Source organism: Neoarius graeffei, chromosome 10 (assembly GCF_027579695.1).
Source record: "Neoarius graeffei isolate fNeoGra1 chromosome 10, fNeoGra1.pri, whole genome shotgun sequence".
NCBI classification, from domain to species: Eukaryota; Metazoa; Chordata; class Actinopteri; order Siluriformes; family Ariidae; genus Neoarius; species Neoarius graeffei.
This window is the reverse complement of record NC_083578.1, coordinates 64,388,642-64,407,027: the sequence shown is the minus strand read 5'-3', so window position 1 is coordinate 64,407,027 and position 18,386 is coordinate 64,388,642. Positions and strand designations below refer to the sequence as shown.

Sequence of the window (18,386 nt, the reverse complement as noted above, 5' to 3'; positions counted from 1 at the left end):
CATGAGCTTAAATGTCCACAAGCAGAGGACAACAAGAGGGGAGATGATGTGTGACATCTTAATTAGTCTCCTATTGGAAGATGCCAAAAGCAAAACAGAGATGGTTAAAAATACCAAACTACATTTATTTTTTAATAACGGAAAAAATGTCTAAAATAAGTAAATTACATGGATTCAAACAAGGTGTTGGATGTTAGTTACTGTATGCTCATAAAGCTGACATGCATTAAACACAGAATCAGGGAGGGAAAAAGTCTTACCGAGTCATCTAAGGCTGAAGCAGGCCATCCATCCCACTGCTGATGTCGTACCGGGATGTTTGTCAAATCAGAAATGTTCCTCTTAACCTGAAAACAGTAAGCACAACCAAATCAGGTGAAAATTGCTTAAAAATCGACATATTTAACCTGGACTGCCTACATATCTAGGCAAAGAACTGCATAAGTAGCAAATAATAGCTCGCACCTCACAGGGAGACATGGCTTGGAAAAAAATGAGGGATGAAAGGGAAGACCAGCATTCCATGGATCCCTTGCTAAATACCTGATGCCAACAACCCAATCTAAAATGGACAGTATTGCTCTTTGGTGTGTATCTGCTCTTAATAACATTGCGTGCCTTTCAACAGTTCGCATCTGCTCTCGCCCCAAATGCGACTGTTGGTTAAAAAAACCCAATGCCAGTCTGATGAGCAGCAGGCAAAAATGATCAAAGCGTGTACCGCTTGGATCTGGACTAGTGTAGATTTGACTGCATTCCCCCAGAGAAGCAGCTGTAGAAGCAGAGCAAACTGGCCATTGTGCTGGAAATCCCATGTTGCACATGACCAAATCCCAAAGCAGGCACACAGAGTCGACATGGAACCTTAGCCTGGACACATACCGGTACTCGTGTCAATGGAGGCAGAAAACTATGATCACATCATGGCAGGAAAAATTTTAAGTTTATGAGCCGTATTCTGGGGTGTGGCTGCCTGGAAAATGTTTTACTAATGCGTTAAAGCAATATCTCAAGGCTAACAGAAAAAAAATCTTTAGGCTTACATAGCAAACTGCTTTTTCATGCTAATTTATAATGTCAAAAAGGAAAGAGTCATGAGTGCTTAGGTCAGTTACGTACATAAGTTTTAAAATTGAGTGCAGCATCTCAAATTAATGCCTAGCCCACTACAGACACTTAAACAACCAGCAGCCCACACACTGGTCTGTGAGCAATGCTTTATGAAGTGAGCAGAGGTCAGCCAGGTTGGCCAGTGTTATTACAGAGTGTAATATCTGTGTTTGACCAGAGGTCTACAGGGATTTGGCTGCCCAGGCCTGACCGGCAGGCAGTAGTAAACACCCGCGCTTGGCTGTAATGAAGCGTTTGGGGTCAGAGGGCATCTCGGCCCAGGAGAAAGAAGAAACTAATGCCAAAGCAGAGGTCCTGGCTGAGAGGAGTTTAGCTGTTCAAGAACATGAATCCTCCATGGGGCTCTGCCATTTTACTGCTCACTTCCCTCAACCTCTCATTATGAACACTAGTCAACTGTCAATATTGCCTCTACTTCCTCTAGCACAGGCTGTCCTATAACGATAAAGATCCAAACAAAAGCTGTTTATTAGTGTTTGATTTAGGGTTTTAACATGGATGCGGGTGCATCAGATTGCAGAAACAAACTGGGGGAAAAAAAACAATCAAAATATGTTCGTGTGTGTGGAAGAGATTTGATAGTATATTAACCAACAGAGGAATTTTCCAAAGGCTCGAATTAAAATTAAATTGAAAGTGAAAGCCATTTGCCCATTGCTGCTGGTATATTCACAAACCGCAATGTCATTAGTTATTCATGAGCAACGAATTCCACCTCTTTTACTAGACGAGGGCTTTCGATAGCTATAAAAACACGCATTACAAAACTAAATGGGAAAATCTCCTTCCACTCTCTCTTCACTATCTATATATACACAAGGAAAGATAAACAAGCACATCTACCATGTTTATTTACCACTCATTCTTAAATCAAAGAGATATCTGAATGAGATATTCTGAGCAGCTGACATTTGTATCACCTCAAGCATTTATCTGCAGGCCACAATGAGGTTTGATTAAAGCACAGCAAAAAAGAGCCAGACCTATTAAATTCTAGTTGCACTGACATTTCATTTTAAATGTCAAAATAGACTCTTCAGCAACGGGAGGAAAACTGCAGTGCATTGGGAGGGAGAAATGAAGGAAAAAAAAAGAAAAAGGCTGACATTATCTCATAAATACTCCGAGATAGACATTTCAGCTACCATCAAGAAATCCCCTCTTCACACTGTATGCAACACCAGGGATTTGTGTTGGACATGTTCATATTTATACAGTACCATTTTGAAAAATCCAGAAAATATTTTTGCAGCTCAGCAGATAATTATACACTGTGTACTCAATCAAAAATTTTGAAACTATCTTTTCAGATGTGTATACATATTCCATAATAGAGCTGTGTATGATAATACACACATTTAAATGCCACAGCCTCTTGTCTTTTACTGCCCCCTAAGTGACGGAACCAAAACTACATTATTTCACGTATCTTACTGGACATTATTGGTTTCTTTGCTTTTCTTATTTCATTGGAGTAAGCATGTGTGCCCCATTAAACATGCATACTCGATGTCCTATTGCATATCCATATATCCACATAGAAGTATATAGAATCTAAAGCTGAAGATAAAGAATGTTGTCTTCTACTAGGAACATATAGCATTATAGGAAATCTAATAATAAAAAGAGAGAAAAAAAACATATCATTAATAGTGATAGCACGGAACTGAATATTTAATAAAGCCAAATTTTTGTAAACTAGTGTATATTTTCCACTCATAGGCAAATAAGTGCGCGCGCGCGCACACACACACACACACACACACACACACACACACAAATGATCCAATCTCTCTAAATGCCAAGTACTGGTAATCCCTGGCTGGAGAGGAATCAAAGAGAAGAAAAGGTTGCCGTTAAACAGTCACAAGCTCTTCACCACCAGATGCCTTTTATTCACACTCTTTTACTCTCCATCTTTCTTTCTTCCTCTCGGCTCGTCTCTCCAGCTGCGGGAGGGGAAAAAAATAGCAGTGACGGAGAAATCCCTGGGACAGCTCGTCTGGTCACGGACTGTGAAGCCCCATCGGCCGGCCTTATTCTCGCCACCACTTTTCTGGCAAACATTTGCTCTGAGGCTTAGCTCAGGCCGGCACTTAGGGTTTGGGAATGCCAATCAGATGGAGAGAGAGAGGGGCCCGGGGACGAATGGAGGCAGGGAAAAGGATGCGTTCCCTGGGAGCCACAAGGCAAAGCAAGAGCCTTTGGCAAAGACAAACAACAGGACACTCTGAGACTCTCTCTCCTGCTATTGATATGCACAAGTAGAAAAACATCGGCTGGTCTTCAGCAGCAAAAAAAAAAAAGATGGCTCACAGGAGCCTCCATATGTAGCTGTGTGGTGGTGAATAGGCATGAGGGCAAAGCTAGGATTCAGAGAGCTCCGTGTTGCTGTTTTGTTGCTTTTTCACACAGGTCTTTATGGACAGTGTCTTTAAAAAAAAAAAAGAAGAAAATTATGACACCCTACTGAGCTGGTCTCTTTTTTCTTTTCCTTTGTGTTATTCTATTTTTATTAAAATACAAATAATTTGAGACCGTTTCTCAACATCAAGAGTGGAACATAATGTCCCTAAGAGCCTAAATCCAGGCACCCACTATGAAAACATCACAAGGCAGCATACACTTTCCTAATGTGAACATGATTCATGGTGGTAGTTAGATGCCAAGACATCACTTTCACAAGTAAGTTTTGTACATGCGTGTTCTCTACTACCCCCAAATCCCCCAACCCTTATCCTTTTTTGAAGGGGTTTCAAGCTGGAAAGCCTGAAGACTATGCCACAAGGCTGGAGCAGCCCATTTGATTTGGCTTTGTCCAGCAAGGCCTGGTCATCCTTTCGCGGCAGGTTGCCCTCCCCAGTTGTTGTAATCCCAGCAGCAACACTTAAGGTTCACAGTGGGTGCTCATCAAATCCATCTGCCGGGGGAAGGGGAGCACTCGCCGCTCACACTTTAATCTCTTCAATTAGCACCATTACAAACCTGTCAAGTAGTCTGATTACTGTAATGGTGACCAGAACCATCAAGGCGAGCAAGAGATGCTATGAGTACAGAGTTTGTCTGAAATCTTATAATGGAATGAACCAAACAGCAAGTAAAGGCAAGAGATGTTGAATATGCATTGATCCATAGTGTCATCCATGGGGTCTTGCTTAACTGATTCATACTTCAAGCAAATGAGAAATCATTTAGTATGAATTAAATCATTACAGTATTAAACAAGATGGATTCAGGCAATGCTGCCTACATCGCTTTTAATGTCAATTACTTGCTTAAAAATTCTGCACGTGTTTGTAAAATTACATCATATACTGTACGTCAATGGACTTTACAAAAACTTCCACCATATTATCAATACCTTCTCACCAATTCAACATAAAAGCAAACCCCAAATCTGTCTCAAATGAAGTTTAAGAAAACAAATGAACATCACAAATGTGTGTTTCTTTCTAGCGGCAGTGTGTAGGCCCAACGTGACTCCCCCTGCACAGGAGGGGGCTAAAGCAGGCCGGTCAATCTGTGGGGAGCTTGTTACACTTGATGTAGAGCGTGCTACCTGCTGTGAATGATTAATGGAGGCACTAGCTAAGCGCGGCGTGCAGGTTACTGGGGCAGGCTGGGGAGAATGTGAGGGAGCCGAGGGTGGGGCTGTGTATTTGGAATGGAGGCAGTCGGTTTTGTGCTCCTTACACACCAACTTTAAATACTTCACTGCAGTCTGTTAAACGAAGACGATGAAAGACTGTTGTCCACACAGATCCAATGTGAGAGGGAAGGGAGTTGATTAGCCATTGCGGTGCGAATCCACCTCCTCCTCTAAGTAGCAGCTCTGGCAATAGCAGCCACAGTGATGAGTGAAAGGCAAACACAGAACTGGAGTGCTCCAACGTAATGATGAATATTTCATCTGCTTCCAAATCCACTGTTTAATTTCACATAGAGAAATTAAGCATCTTCCTTGCAACCCTACTCCACAAACACATTCCCCCCCAAATGTCTCCCCTATAGGCCAATTTGTCCTGTGATCAAACAGCTTTGGGCCGTTTAGGCAGACCGTGGCTGTGTGGACAGACTGGAGAGAAAAGGCTGACCAGGAGAAAATCTGCTCTCTTATCCACACGGCAGGCAGACACACTGTACACAACTACCAAGCCAATCTAGAATCATGTTGTGACTTTTAGGGTTTTATTGCATGGGGAGTGTTCCCACTCAAAATTTCTAATAAATTTTGTTAAAAACAATTTTTTGCCAATTTGTCTGTCTGCAAACATATTACATGTATGGGTGTGTAGGTTTTATATTTATTTATTTAATCCACATTCACTGGATATGAGCAATCAGTCGCATGCTCTGATTGGATACTCTACTACTAGGATATCAGCTCATATACTGTGAGTAGAGAAAAACAAAACGGCAGCGCTTGCTTTGGTCATCAAGTATTGAAAAGAAACAAACAGCTAAAAGAATATAGCCCCCCCACACACCAATAGTGCCTGTTCCACACTCCAGCCCAGTCGGTGGCGGTAATGCACCTTTAAGTTGGTTTGCCAACTGCCAAAAATACCCTAAAGAAGAAGAAAATGGCAGCGTGTGTTACTGAACCAACCGAGGACGAAATAAACTCTACTCGAAAACAAAACCCCAAAAAATACACACCCAAAATTAATTAATTAATTAATTAATTAATTTTTTTAAAGCAACAAAATATAAAATGAAAGTATCTGAATACAATAGAATAGAATAGAAGAATATAATACCTTTATTGTCACTGCACAAATGTACAAAGAAATTTAGTTCATCATAGGAGAGTAAAGCCACTGCGTACTTGCGCGCCACCACTCTTGGGCACTTCAGCCCAAGCTCGTCGTACATCATGGCTTATAGTCAACTTGGCATTACACGCCTCGTCAGCTATCAGCTCATGCATGACTTGATTTTGTGGAATACCTGTTAATTTATATATATATATATATATATATATATATATATATATATATATATATATATATATTTTGTGTGTGTATATATATATTACATAGAAGCAAGATGCAGTGTGAAAGAGATGTAGAGATCAGAGAGGGGTGTGTGTTGTTGTCTCACCTCCTGTATGGTTCTGCTGCCAGGGAAATTGAGGCTGTACTCTCTCTGAGCTTCCCGGTGGCTGACGATCAGCAGGTAGTTTTGATTTAATGACTCCTGCTGGACGCTGCACAGCAGAGGGGAACAAGAGAAAAAAAAAGCGACAGTGAGTTAGAGTCAAGCAGAGGGACGAGTCAGGGCTCGCATACTACTTCTCCCTGCCATGAGGAGAGCTTCCCTCCATTTCCCAAGAGCTTGTGTACTCAGACACACCCCAGGTACCCTGCAGCTCTCATAACCTCACCACCACAACCGTGGATACCTGCTGCTTGTCAGCCCCAGCTCAGCAGGGCAGTAAAGACCTCCATCATCAGGGCCATCTGGAGCATTGCACCATTATAGTGGTCCGAGTTAAAGGGTCTAAACACCTCACAAAGTGCCAGAAAGTGAGTCATAGATTCATGAGGGACAGCGAGTAGGCTCCAACAGATGTGGCAGGAGAGCGCTTGGTTAATCACAAACGGTGGAGGTCAAGTAGCATTTGGAGAAAACGCTCTGCTTGTGCACATGAATATGAATCATCATCTTAGAGAAGTGGTGGCCAGCTAATCATGGTTCAAACACAAGCTGCAAGCAAGAGGAGAGCCGGGAATTAATGTGTGGCATGCACATTAATTATGCAACTACTGCCTTAAGCTGAGGAGCTTTGGACACGCTTATGTTAACAGAGGCTCACATTTACTGTAATGACAGCATATTTACATTGACTAAAACTGTGGAATCAATATGTAAATGTAATGTTTGTTGTAGCTAGCAGGGAAGATTGGAAATTGGCACATTCGGAGGAGCAAATGCATATATGATGATGCACAGGCTGTGGAGTAAGAGCCAACCCAAAGCTTTTTCAGACAAAGGTGAAAAAACAAATAATACCTGGATGGCTTATTTTTCAAATAGTATTTTGTATCTAATGAATACAAAACACTCACTGAAGTGTAAGGGGTTTATTGGCTAACAAAGCCTAAAATCATAACTGCACAAAATAAAAGAAAGAAAATAATCTGAATTTGGAACTTCACCCCCCCCCCCAAAAAAAAAGCTACTTTAATTACAATACACGTTTGTTAGATAAATAAATACATTTTTATTTATATATATATATTATATATTTATATATATATATATATATATATATATATATATATATATATATACACACACACACACACACACACACGTACATACATATTATTTATATATATATATATATATATATATATATATATATATATATATATATATATATATATACACACATACACACACACACACACAGTGGCGCTTGAAAGTTTGTGAACCCTTTAAAATGTTCTATATTTCTGCATAAATATGACCAAAAACATCATCAGATTTTCACACAAGTCCTAAAAGTAGATAAAGAGAACCCATTTCAACAAATGAGACAAAAATATTATACTTGGTCATTTATTTATTGAGGAAAATGATCCAATATTACATATCTGTGAGTGGCAAAAGTATGTGAACCTTTGCTTTCAGTATCTGGTGTGACCCCCTTGTGCAGCAATAACTGCAACTAAACGTTTCCGGTAACTGTTGATCAGTTGTGCACACCAGCTTGGAGGAATTTTAGCCCATTCCTCCGTACAGAACAGCTTCAACTCTGGGATGTTGGTGGGTTTCCTCACATGAACTGCTCACTTCAGGTCCTTCCACAACATTTCAATTGGATTAAGGTCAGGACTTTGACTTGGCCATTCCAAAACATTAATTTTAGTCTTCTTTAACCATTCTTTGGTAGAACGACTTGTGTGCTTAGGGTTGTTGTCTTGCTGCATGACCCACCTTCTCTTGAGATTCAGTTCATGGACAGATGTCCTGACATTTTCCTTTAGAATTCGCTGGTATAATTCAGAATTTATTGTTCCATCAATGATGGCAAGCCGTCCTGGCCCAGATGCAGCAAAACAGGCCCAAACCATGATACTACCACCACCATGTTTCACAGATGGGATAAGGTTCTTATGCTGGAATGTAGTGTTTTCCTTTCTCCAAACATAACGCTTCTCATTTAAACCAAAAAGTTATATTTTGGTCACATCCGTCCACAAAACGTTTTTCCAATAGCCTTCTGGCTTGTCTACATTATCTTTAGCAAACTGCAGACGAGCAGCAATGTTCTTTTTGGAGATCAGTGGCTTTCTCCTTGCAACCCTGCCATGCACACCATTGTTGTTCAGTGTTCTCCTGATGGTGGACTCATGAACATTAACATTAGCCAATGTGAGAGAGGCCTTCAGTTGCTTAGAAGTTACCCTGAGGTCCTTTGTGACCTCGCCGACTATTACACGCCTTGCTCTTGGAGTGATCTTTGTTGGTCGACCACTCCTGGGGAGGGTAACAGTGGTCTTGAATTTCCTCCATTTGTAAACAATATGTCTGACTGTGTATTGGTGGAGTCCAAACTCTTTAGAGATGGTTTTGTAACTTTTTCCAGCCTGATGAGTATCAACAATGCTTTTTCTGAGGTCCTCAGAAATCTCCTTTGTTTGTGCCATGATGCACTTCCACAAACATGTGTTGTGAAGATCAGACTTTGATAGATCCCTGTTCTTTAAATAAAACAGGGTGCCCACTCACACCTGATTATCTTCCCATTGATTGAAAACACCTGACTCTAATTTCACCTTCAAATTAACTGCTAATCCTAGAGGTTCACATACTTTTGCCACTCACAGATATGTAACATTGGATCATTTTCCTCAATAAATAAATGACCAAGTATAATATTTTTGTCTCGTTTGTTTAACTGGGTTCTCTTTACCTACTTTTAGGACTTGTGTGAGAATCTGATGATGTTTTAGGTCCTATTTATGCAGAAATATAGAAAATTCTAAAGGGTTCACAAACTTTCAAGCACCACTGTACATACACACACACACGGGCGGCATGGTGGTGTAGTGGTTAGCACTGTCGCCTCACAGCAAGACGGTCCGGGTTCGAGCCCCATGGCCGGCGAGGGCCTTTCTGTGTGGAGTTTGCATGTTCTCCCCGTGTCCGCGTGGGTTTCCTCCGGGTGCTCCGGTTTCCCCCACAGTCCAAAGACATGCAGGTTAGGTTAACTGGTGACTCTAAATTGACCGTAGGTGTGAATGCGAGTGTGAATGGTTGTCTGTGTCTATGTGTCAGCCCTGTGATGACCTGGCAACTTGTCCAGGGTGTACCCCGCCTTTCACCCGTAGTCAGCTGGGATAGGCTCCAGCTTGCCTGCGACCCTGTAGGACAGGATAAAGCGGCTAGAGATAATGAGATGAGACATACACACACACACACACACACACACACATATATTTTATATTCCTCTAGTCAAGTTTATATTTGTCATATATTTAACCTAAAGCTGATGTCTATGCAGCATCCTAATCCTATATTCAATTATACTTTCTATGTTAACTATTTTAAAGACATCGTAAGCAATCACCGTTCAAACTGAGCAATTTTTTTTTCTATCATCTATTTCTAATTATAAAAGTCATTTAAAATCAGATCTGTGTCCTTGTTCAGCTTTTAGGTTCTCTCATAGCCAGCTTAACCAGATGATGCCAGCTTCCATTTTTCAGAAGCCTGACCTATGTATATAGGAACAACAAATTGTGGGTGAGGAATCGCACCTGTCAAACATATAGGCTTTGCTTCAACAGTCACAGCAATCATCCTAATTACATTCCAACATTCCACATATATGTAGAAAGGTTCAAATTCTAAATTAAAATTGTCTTGTGGACCATAATTACTGTAAATGAAAAGATGCAAGGGGAAAAAAAAACAAGCTAGTGTCTGTTATTCTACCAGGGGACAAAATAAAGCAATACACTCAGGGCTATAAAAACACAGCTACTATCCAAATGTGCTAATGATATGCAATTTTTCATCAAGGAGCTAGAAGTTTGATGCTGTAATCATGTCTCCTAGAAAAAAAAATTAAATGCTTCACAGTAACAAAGGCATATGCTCAACTTTTAGGTTTCTTCCTTTATATTTCACTATTAGAGTATATAATCCAATTATAATATATCTTAAATATAAAAGCAAATCAAGTCCATTTTAGTTTCAGGTTGTAATGCTACAAAATATGGAAAATCAAGTGAGTAAAGACAAGAACAAGGATTTGAGGCTACAGTAGGCATGGGCTCACAGACACTGGACAGTTGAAAGTTGCAAAAAAAGACAAGTGTTTTTTTAATCTTTAACTGTCCAGTTTTGGTGAGCGTGTTGCCAATGTAGCTTAAGATTCATGTTCTTCTCAATCTTCTGCTTTTCTGTTGAAGCCATTCTGTGTCAAGGCTTGATGTGCTGTGCATTCGGAGATGATTTTCTGCTAATCACAGTTGTAAACCGTGGTTATTTGAGTTTCCATAGCCTTCCTGTCAGCTCAGACAAGTCTAGCCATTCGCATATGACCTCCCTCTACCTGCAGAATACCCCCCTGTATTTTTTGTTTTTCTGCACCATTCTTTGTAAACTACAGAGACTGGAATGTATTAAAATTCCAGGAGGGATTTTCACAGTAGTAATGAATTGCAGTATTGCAGTCTGTTTTGTTGGGAATATACGAGCCATGAATCTACATTACAAGTGTCCTAATATAAGAAAACAACAGATACCTGTCAGTCTATCAGTACTATTTTTCATTTCCGTGGTATAATTAGTTATAGAGGGAAATATTTTAAGTTGTCTCCTCTCAAAAGCTCAAGCAGCAGGTTAATCTGCCCAGGCTTAACAAAGTTCAGCCCTCAGAGCTCCCATCAGCACCTGGTCCTGAAAACCCCCACCATAACACAATGCACTCTTAGCTCTTCACAGACCACACTGGAAATAAAATGTCACTGGCTGTTATACACAGAAAACAAGCCTCTGTGTAAATGAGGAGCAGTCTTAACAGATTTTATTGACAGATTAAGAGTGGAGCCACCATCAGTGCCTAGAGTACCACGCAGGAATAGACTTCAGTAAAGCCTATGCCTCTCATTTCCCTTCATTCAAGCCAAACAAAAGCCAAAAAATAAACTCTGTTTGCTGATCACGGCAAGTCACCACAAGTTTAAATTAAAAATACATTTTTAACAATTTATCCATTTTAAAAAAGTTAAAATATTGTTAAAAATAGGCGTATCTGGCCGCAGTCATTTGCATTGCAACCGGATATCCACTTGCACTGTAGCTCTCCCGCTAGTACACCATTTACCTGAGTGACACAAAGCCATCAAATAAAGGTTTTTAAATAAATAAATAAATAAATAATTTTTTTTTTTTTAAACCCGCATCCCTGGGTACTGGAGTGAAGCTTCTCGCTGCTGTGTGTGTGTGTGTTCACTGCTTCAGATGGGTTAAATGCAGAGAAAGAACTTCACTGTGCTGTGATGTAAGAAATAAAGGCTTCGAATTCTAAAACTCTAATCAGTAATTTTCTGTAACCATGATTTTTACTGGCAACAAAATACACAAAAATCAACAGACTTCACGTTTATGAAGTGTGAATCTCACTCAGCTGGATAACACACATGCAGTACTGACACAGATACTAATAAACAGTGTCTGTTGTAATAGCAAGATGATTCTTGCCATCTAAAAAGACTGTTTTTCTCAGTGAATAAAAACAAACAAAAGTATGTCACAGAAAAACACAAGAAAAATAAAAAAAAAAAATTGGGGGGAAAAAAACAAAAAAAAAACCAACCACCCCAAAACAAAACCACGGAGTAGCCAGTGATGGAATGTTTATAGTCAGCAAAACAGCTTCTCAAAGGCTGGGTATGTGTGTGTGTGTTCACTGCTTCAATAATCAGGCTTATTTTTACATCCAAACGCTTGACACCTGGGCATCTTTAGGGTTGTTTACAACAATTTAGAAGCGATGTATCCACTAGCTCTCAGCCTCAGTAAGTCATGCGGTGGGTAAGTGACGTCACAATCTCAGATTCTCTCGCGTAATTTGTACTCAGAGCGTGATATTTGAACCTCGGGGAGAATAAGATGGCAGCACCCAGGGACATTTTATTTTAAAAGAAAAAAAACAAACAAAGAACATACTGTATGGCTATTATCGGTCAGTATAAAAGTAGTTTATTTTTTGGGTTTTGCTTGGCTTTAACTAACACACACACACACACACACACACAACACCACCACACTCAGGTAACAGTTATGTAAAGATACAAATCATATATTGCATCTTATTTCATATCAAACTTCCTACTAAAATGTGTTATATTGCTTCCCTTGTTGTAATAAGACAAGTCCACATACTCGCTGTTGTTAAACAGTTTATTTTGTGCCAGCCCACCAGATTGCTCAGGCCTCCGTATCTCAGCAGAGATCAGAGTTTAAAAAATTCAGATAAATACCAAATGTTCAATGACCCATTTATATTTGAAAAATCTGGAGTTCAAATTAAAATAACCTTAGACACACACATCATCTGGAAGCAACAGAAATAGATGATTTGCTTTAAATTATTCAGCAGGCTCGATTATTTATGCTGGAGATTAACGCTTTGCATAATGCTCCATTTTTTGATATGAGAAAGGGAGGTGCATGTTAGCATGGGCGGGTGTGTTCATTATGCTTGGCTCTTCACTGGATTTCTGTAACTACCTTGGACAGAGTCTCTCCTGAAAGTCTCGCAGCCGGCGCTTTATTTGCATTCAAACAGAGGAGAGAAATGAGCAGGCTCAGATGCGCGGATATGTTTGATTAATCTGTTTGGTGACGGCGAACTGAGATGTGCTTTGCAGTAATTGCCTACAGTGGCTTTTATTTGTTAAGTAATGTCCCATTTTCACAGCCTGCACCCAATTATAACAGCGAGACGCTGCTCGTGATGATGAACTCTAAACAAGCTGAAAGAGTAACGGCTAATTCGCATACCGTGACTCTCAATGCAACCGTGGATGCAAATGAGGCAAAACGCTTAATGCTGTGTATGCCAGAATTTCATATTAGCAAATATATTCGAGTTGATCAACACTTTTTAAGGACGTGACTTTTCAACGGACGCTTGTCTACAAAGTATTATCCAAAACACTGACAGGCCGTGAAGAAAGGCAGTCTACATTCGGGTTTTGGGTTTAAGCTCCAGCTGCGCCATCTGCTGCCCATGGCCAGACACCCAGGAAGAGGAAATAAAGACTCGTGTTCACACAAATGTTCCTGACACACAATGCTCCTCTCAATGTAGCAATATTGACTTTTCTCAGTATTCTTTGAGTGTTTTGTGCTACTAGACACCAGTGTAGTGGTTCAAATGGATGCTAGGGCATTACTTAAATAAATAAAAATAAAATATAATCAAGTATTGCCAGGCAAAACAAACCTTGCCCGGTAGCACTTATAATGAATAGGAAGGAAGATATTACAAAAAAATAGGTACCCTATGGGTACATGTGGCTACTGCTCATTAATAAGATTGTTTTCTGATCCCATGTCCATACAGTAAATATAGCATATATATTTACTTTATGAGGCGGTAGCCACAAAAATTAAGCGTAATCCAAAAATGAAAAATTTAAGAATCACAGAAGTAAAATATACCAAGTCTCATCTCATTATCTCTAGCCGCTTTATCCTTCTACAGGGTCGCAGGCAAGCTGGAGCCTATCCCAGCTGACTACGGGCGAAAGGCGGGGTACACCCTGGACAAGTCGCCAGGTCATCACAGGGCTGACACATAGACACAGACAACCATTCACACTCACATTCACACCTACGGTCAATTTAGAGTCACCAGTTAACCTAACCTGCATGTCTTTGGACTGTGGGGGAAACCGGAGCACCGGGAGGAAACCCACGCAGACACGGGGAGAACATGCAAACTCCGCACAGAAAGGCCCTCGCCGGCCCCGGGGCTCGAACCCAGGACCTTCTTGCTGTGAGGCGACAGCGCTAACCACTACACCACCGTGCCGCCCACCAAGTCTCTGTACTTTATATTATTCTACTCTCATCTCTTACAGTTTTCGAAACTGAAACCACTGAACCAAGGCTGACATGCACACACCGTCACCATGACCCAAACTCTTATTTCCCTGGAAATGGCCCGGCGCTAGAGCTCAGTGGAACGCACTTTCCCTCTGTAATAAGCATAAACATGTCTGAAAGCAATTTCTTTAGTCTAGTCCATTTATTTATAATTTATATTTCTAATAATAAATTAACAGAGCAAGGAAGTTATCATCAATGGGGTTTAAAAGTAGGTGTGGCCAAAACCCCTTCCTTTGCATATGTAAACGAACCAAGAAACTATCCAGTGACAGCAGTGTATGCAATTGAGGCAGGTAGCGATCCAATCAGCGTGTTTGTGGGAGGAGTCTTTCCGAGGGAGCACTCCTGCAGTCTGAGCTCAGAGTTGTTGTTGTTGTTGTTGTTTTTTTTTACCTTTTTGGTCACCGTGACCTTGACTTTGGCCAGATGACCCTCAAAATTTTGGAGGTTCTATTTGAGACCAATGCCCATCTATCCTGAAAGTTTCATGAAGTTTTCCCGTAACATCGTTTACAAACAAACAAACCCAACCGAAAACAAGCAATACCTCACCCCTTGGTGGACTCCGTCCCGGGCGAGGTAATAAAATATTCTATTTACATTCAGATTGTGCTGATAAAACAGATTTCACTAAATGATTACCTTGTAAAGCTATCAGCTTCATCTTTGGTCATCATCCTTTCTCAAATATAATTAGCTAAATCATGGTAAAGGTTTTAAAAAAAAAAACTTTTTGGGATGAAATTGTTAAATTTTTGAAAGAGAGCTCAAACCACAACCTAGATTTATTTTTTGTGGCATTTACAGTTAAAACATTTTAAAAAATAAATTAATAATAATAATAATAATAATAATAATATATTGTGACATGCAAGAAAATTATCAAAAATATTTTAATGAATTTAAAAAAAATTAAAAACACACACACACACACACACACACACACACTAGTATAAACATTACTTTGCAAACACCAGAACTCAGACTCGCGCCATCTTTGGCTCAACTTTGTTATGCAGTATAACAGAATTGTGTGCACTCTTTATAGTCCACTATCAGAGGTGAACAGTAATGAAGTACATTTACTTGAGTACTATACTTAAGTACGGACCCGGCGCCGTGGGGGGGGCCAAAGGGGGCGTCGCCCCCTCGTGGCTACAGCCCCGCCCCCTCAACGGAGACTCAGATCACTTGTTTTCTTATGAAAATATAATGTATTATAGACGTATTAATAATTTGCATTTTCAAATACGAAATATTAAGTGGTTGCGCATTGCACAAAAATACATTTCACATAAATCACTACTAAAACTGGCACAGTAGAACAAATCTGATTGGTTGTTATGACACTTACAAGTGCACTGTCTCTGCAATATCCTGTAATATGCAGTCAAGTTTACGGGAGTAGTCTTTCCCCCACCGAATTAAACGAATTCAATCACAATATTGTGAATCCATTTTCTTTCTTTGTAGGCTAAGTTTATCTCGGTTTATGTTAGTGTATGTGTTCATATATGGTCCGCTTTGTGCGCAAATAGCGTAAGAATGTGTGTCGTTGACATCACCCCCCATGCAGCGGGGGTGAAAATTCATCACTTCAGAGTGTTTAGTCCCCTACACGCCTAAACTGGGATCGCGGATTAAGTGGTTAGCGTTGACTCGGTGCGAGTCAGGAAGGCTATTACTGGTGCAGCCGCGGGGTCTGTTAATTTTTTTAAATTATGATTTTGGCCGCCGAGCCAAGTACCTTAGACTTGCATTGACGTTTTGTTTTCATGCCGCAGGGCTATTTGTATGTATTTTAAATTTAAAGGACTTGCCTGTAGGTTTGTGTGTGTTGTTTTATGTTTGGCATCTTTCCGGTTGTAACGCGTGTCTGTGAGAAAATCAGAGGGGAGGGTTAACAGGTGGGCACGGGTGTTGATAAAGCGCAACTGCCCTGGTAATATGTCACATGATTTTCCCGGACTAAAGCAACCTTCGGGGCCGTGGTTTTGTGGTTGGCACAGTTAATTGTTTGAAACATGTTGTCAGACCGCCATCATTATTACACACTATATGAAAAATATTTGCCCCCTTGCGATTTCTAATTGCCCCCTTAGTAAACTGTTCCTGGCGCCGGGCCTGCTTAAGTACACTTTGAGTATCTGTACTTTGAGTATTTTTTTTTGGAAACTTATGACTAACTTCACTACATTTGAAAGACAAATATCGTACTTTTTATCCCACTATATTTCCGTCAAGGTCCTCGTTACTATGAAGCAGCTTTGAAAGTGGATATTTTTTTCTTTTCTTTTCTAAAACGTGATTGGTTTTTTCGCAGGTGACACTCAGACAGTCTATCAGTAATCACTAGGGTCACATCATGTCCATAGACTGTATAAAATCAAGTTCAGTGATTTCTCAGCAGCATTATTTGAACACGTTCAGTCGATGGCAGAATGGAAGGAGGCGGTTCTTCCGGGGAATGCACGCACTCATGGTTTTACCTAGAACCCATGTTTCAGATTTCTGAAAGGATTAAAGATTCGTTTCGTTTTAAATGTTTGCTGAAAATGAACCACATCATCACGGCCTACAAAAACTCGCCATCCAACCTGCGGAAGCATATTGAGGGATGTAAACGTTTTATTCCAAGAGAAAGCTTGCAACAAAGTTGTCTGTGCTTTTAGAGCTAGCGGTAACACTACAATAGCTATGCAGTCCGGTTAGTCAAAGGACTTTCTATGCATTTGCCCGCCAAGTTGCCATAGACTGGTCCACGGCTAACATTAAAACACAGAGCTAGTTAACTTGGACACTGTTAGTTAGCATGTAAAAATGGAGGTACGCTGACATGAATAACGTTAACTTATCTGAAGTCCTTTCAGAAATATATGTTTTAACATAATCTTGCCAAATACACAATGTAGAAATCTTTCTTTTCTAGTAGCGTTAGCTACCCAATATGATTTTGAGTTTGAAAAGAGTTTGCTAGCATGTCAGGTGGAGTTTCACTGACTAGCTAGCTTAACGTTAAACCACCATGATGGCACAGCATATGCTCATTTTGTGAATTCACATTCCTGTCTTTGGTAAGGACATTAGGTTTTGTAAGCGTTGTAGCAACAATACAATGATGGGTTGACAGAAAATGTACTTTTAGTACTTAAGTATTTTTAAAAGCAAGTACTTCATTACTTAAGTAAAAATTTAAGATGAGACAACTTTCACTTGTATCGGAGTAACATTTGACCAGTGGGATCTGTACTTTGACTTAAATAATGAAACTGGGTACTTTGTCCACCTCTGACCACTATACAACTATAGAAGGCTACTTTGGTTTAAACCATAGAAAAGAGCAAATTGTATCTTGTGAGAAACACATTTTTGAGTAAAACATACTCCCTATTTAATCTATTCTTGCAAAGGATTATTTATTCAAAACATTTCTTATGCAAATGTAACAGAGCCAGCACTTTTCAACACACTTACACAAAACTTGTGACCAAGATGGTTATCTTGTATAAAATAAATGACTGCCAAAATACACTATACATTGTTCTGTATCAAGTTCTCCTCATCTCCTCTACATTGTTGCTCCTTGTCATGTTTATTGCATCTGCATCTACAGCACTGATCACTTCTCATACTTACAGCTAAAAAGTGTGTTTGGCAGTTTCACACATACACACACTTGGATGCTGCAATGGCAATATTAAGCTGATATCACAACAGCAATAAATTTATGATTAATCTTGCAGGTGCAGGAGCATTACAGCCCAGCACATCATAACACCAATGACTCATCACAGACGCGCCGGTCATAACCGGTTAGTGCCCACAGCTGCAAAGGCAAAGATCTTTCACAGCTCCAGAGGAATATCATGTGGTCTCTCTAGCTAGGTGTGACAGTTATTTATAATGGAAGCTAACAGCTTGCCTGCTCACTTGGCTTGAGGTCCTCTCCTCATTGTACTGCAAGGCAACACGTTTACTGGTAGCAACAGGGCCACCTTACACATCCAACTCCTATGCGCACACTCGTTCTCCCCATATATCCGAGATCCCACCCTGACTCCACAAAAATAGCGACGAGGAGATAATGAAGTGCTGAGGCTGGAGATCTACAAGGT

At 40.2% G+C, this 18,386-nt stretch overlaps 1 protein-coding gene across 1 annotated transcript in view; it reads right to left on the bottom strand.

The window, feature by feature from the left end:
- faf1 (Fas (TNFRSF6) associated factor 1) overlaps positions 1-18,386 on the bottom strand; it is a 124,624-nt gene that overhangs the window by 59,001 nt on the left and 47,237 nt on the right. The window contains exons 7-8 of the mRNA XM_060932117.1: positions 6,235-6,340; positions 261-347 (exon numbers count right to left, since the gene is read on the bottom strand). Of these exons, the coding sequence (XP_060788100.1) occupies positions 261-347; positions 6,235-6,340 (193 nt within the window). The remainder of the gene's footprint in view (positions 1-260; positions 348-6,234; positions 6,341-18,386) is intronic.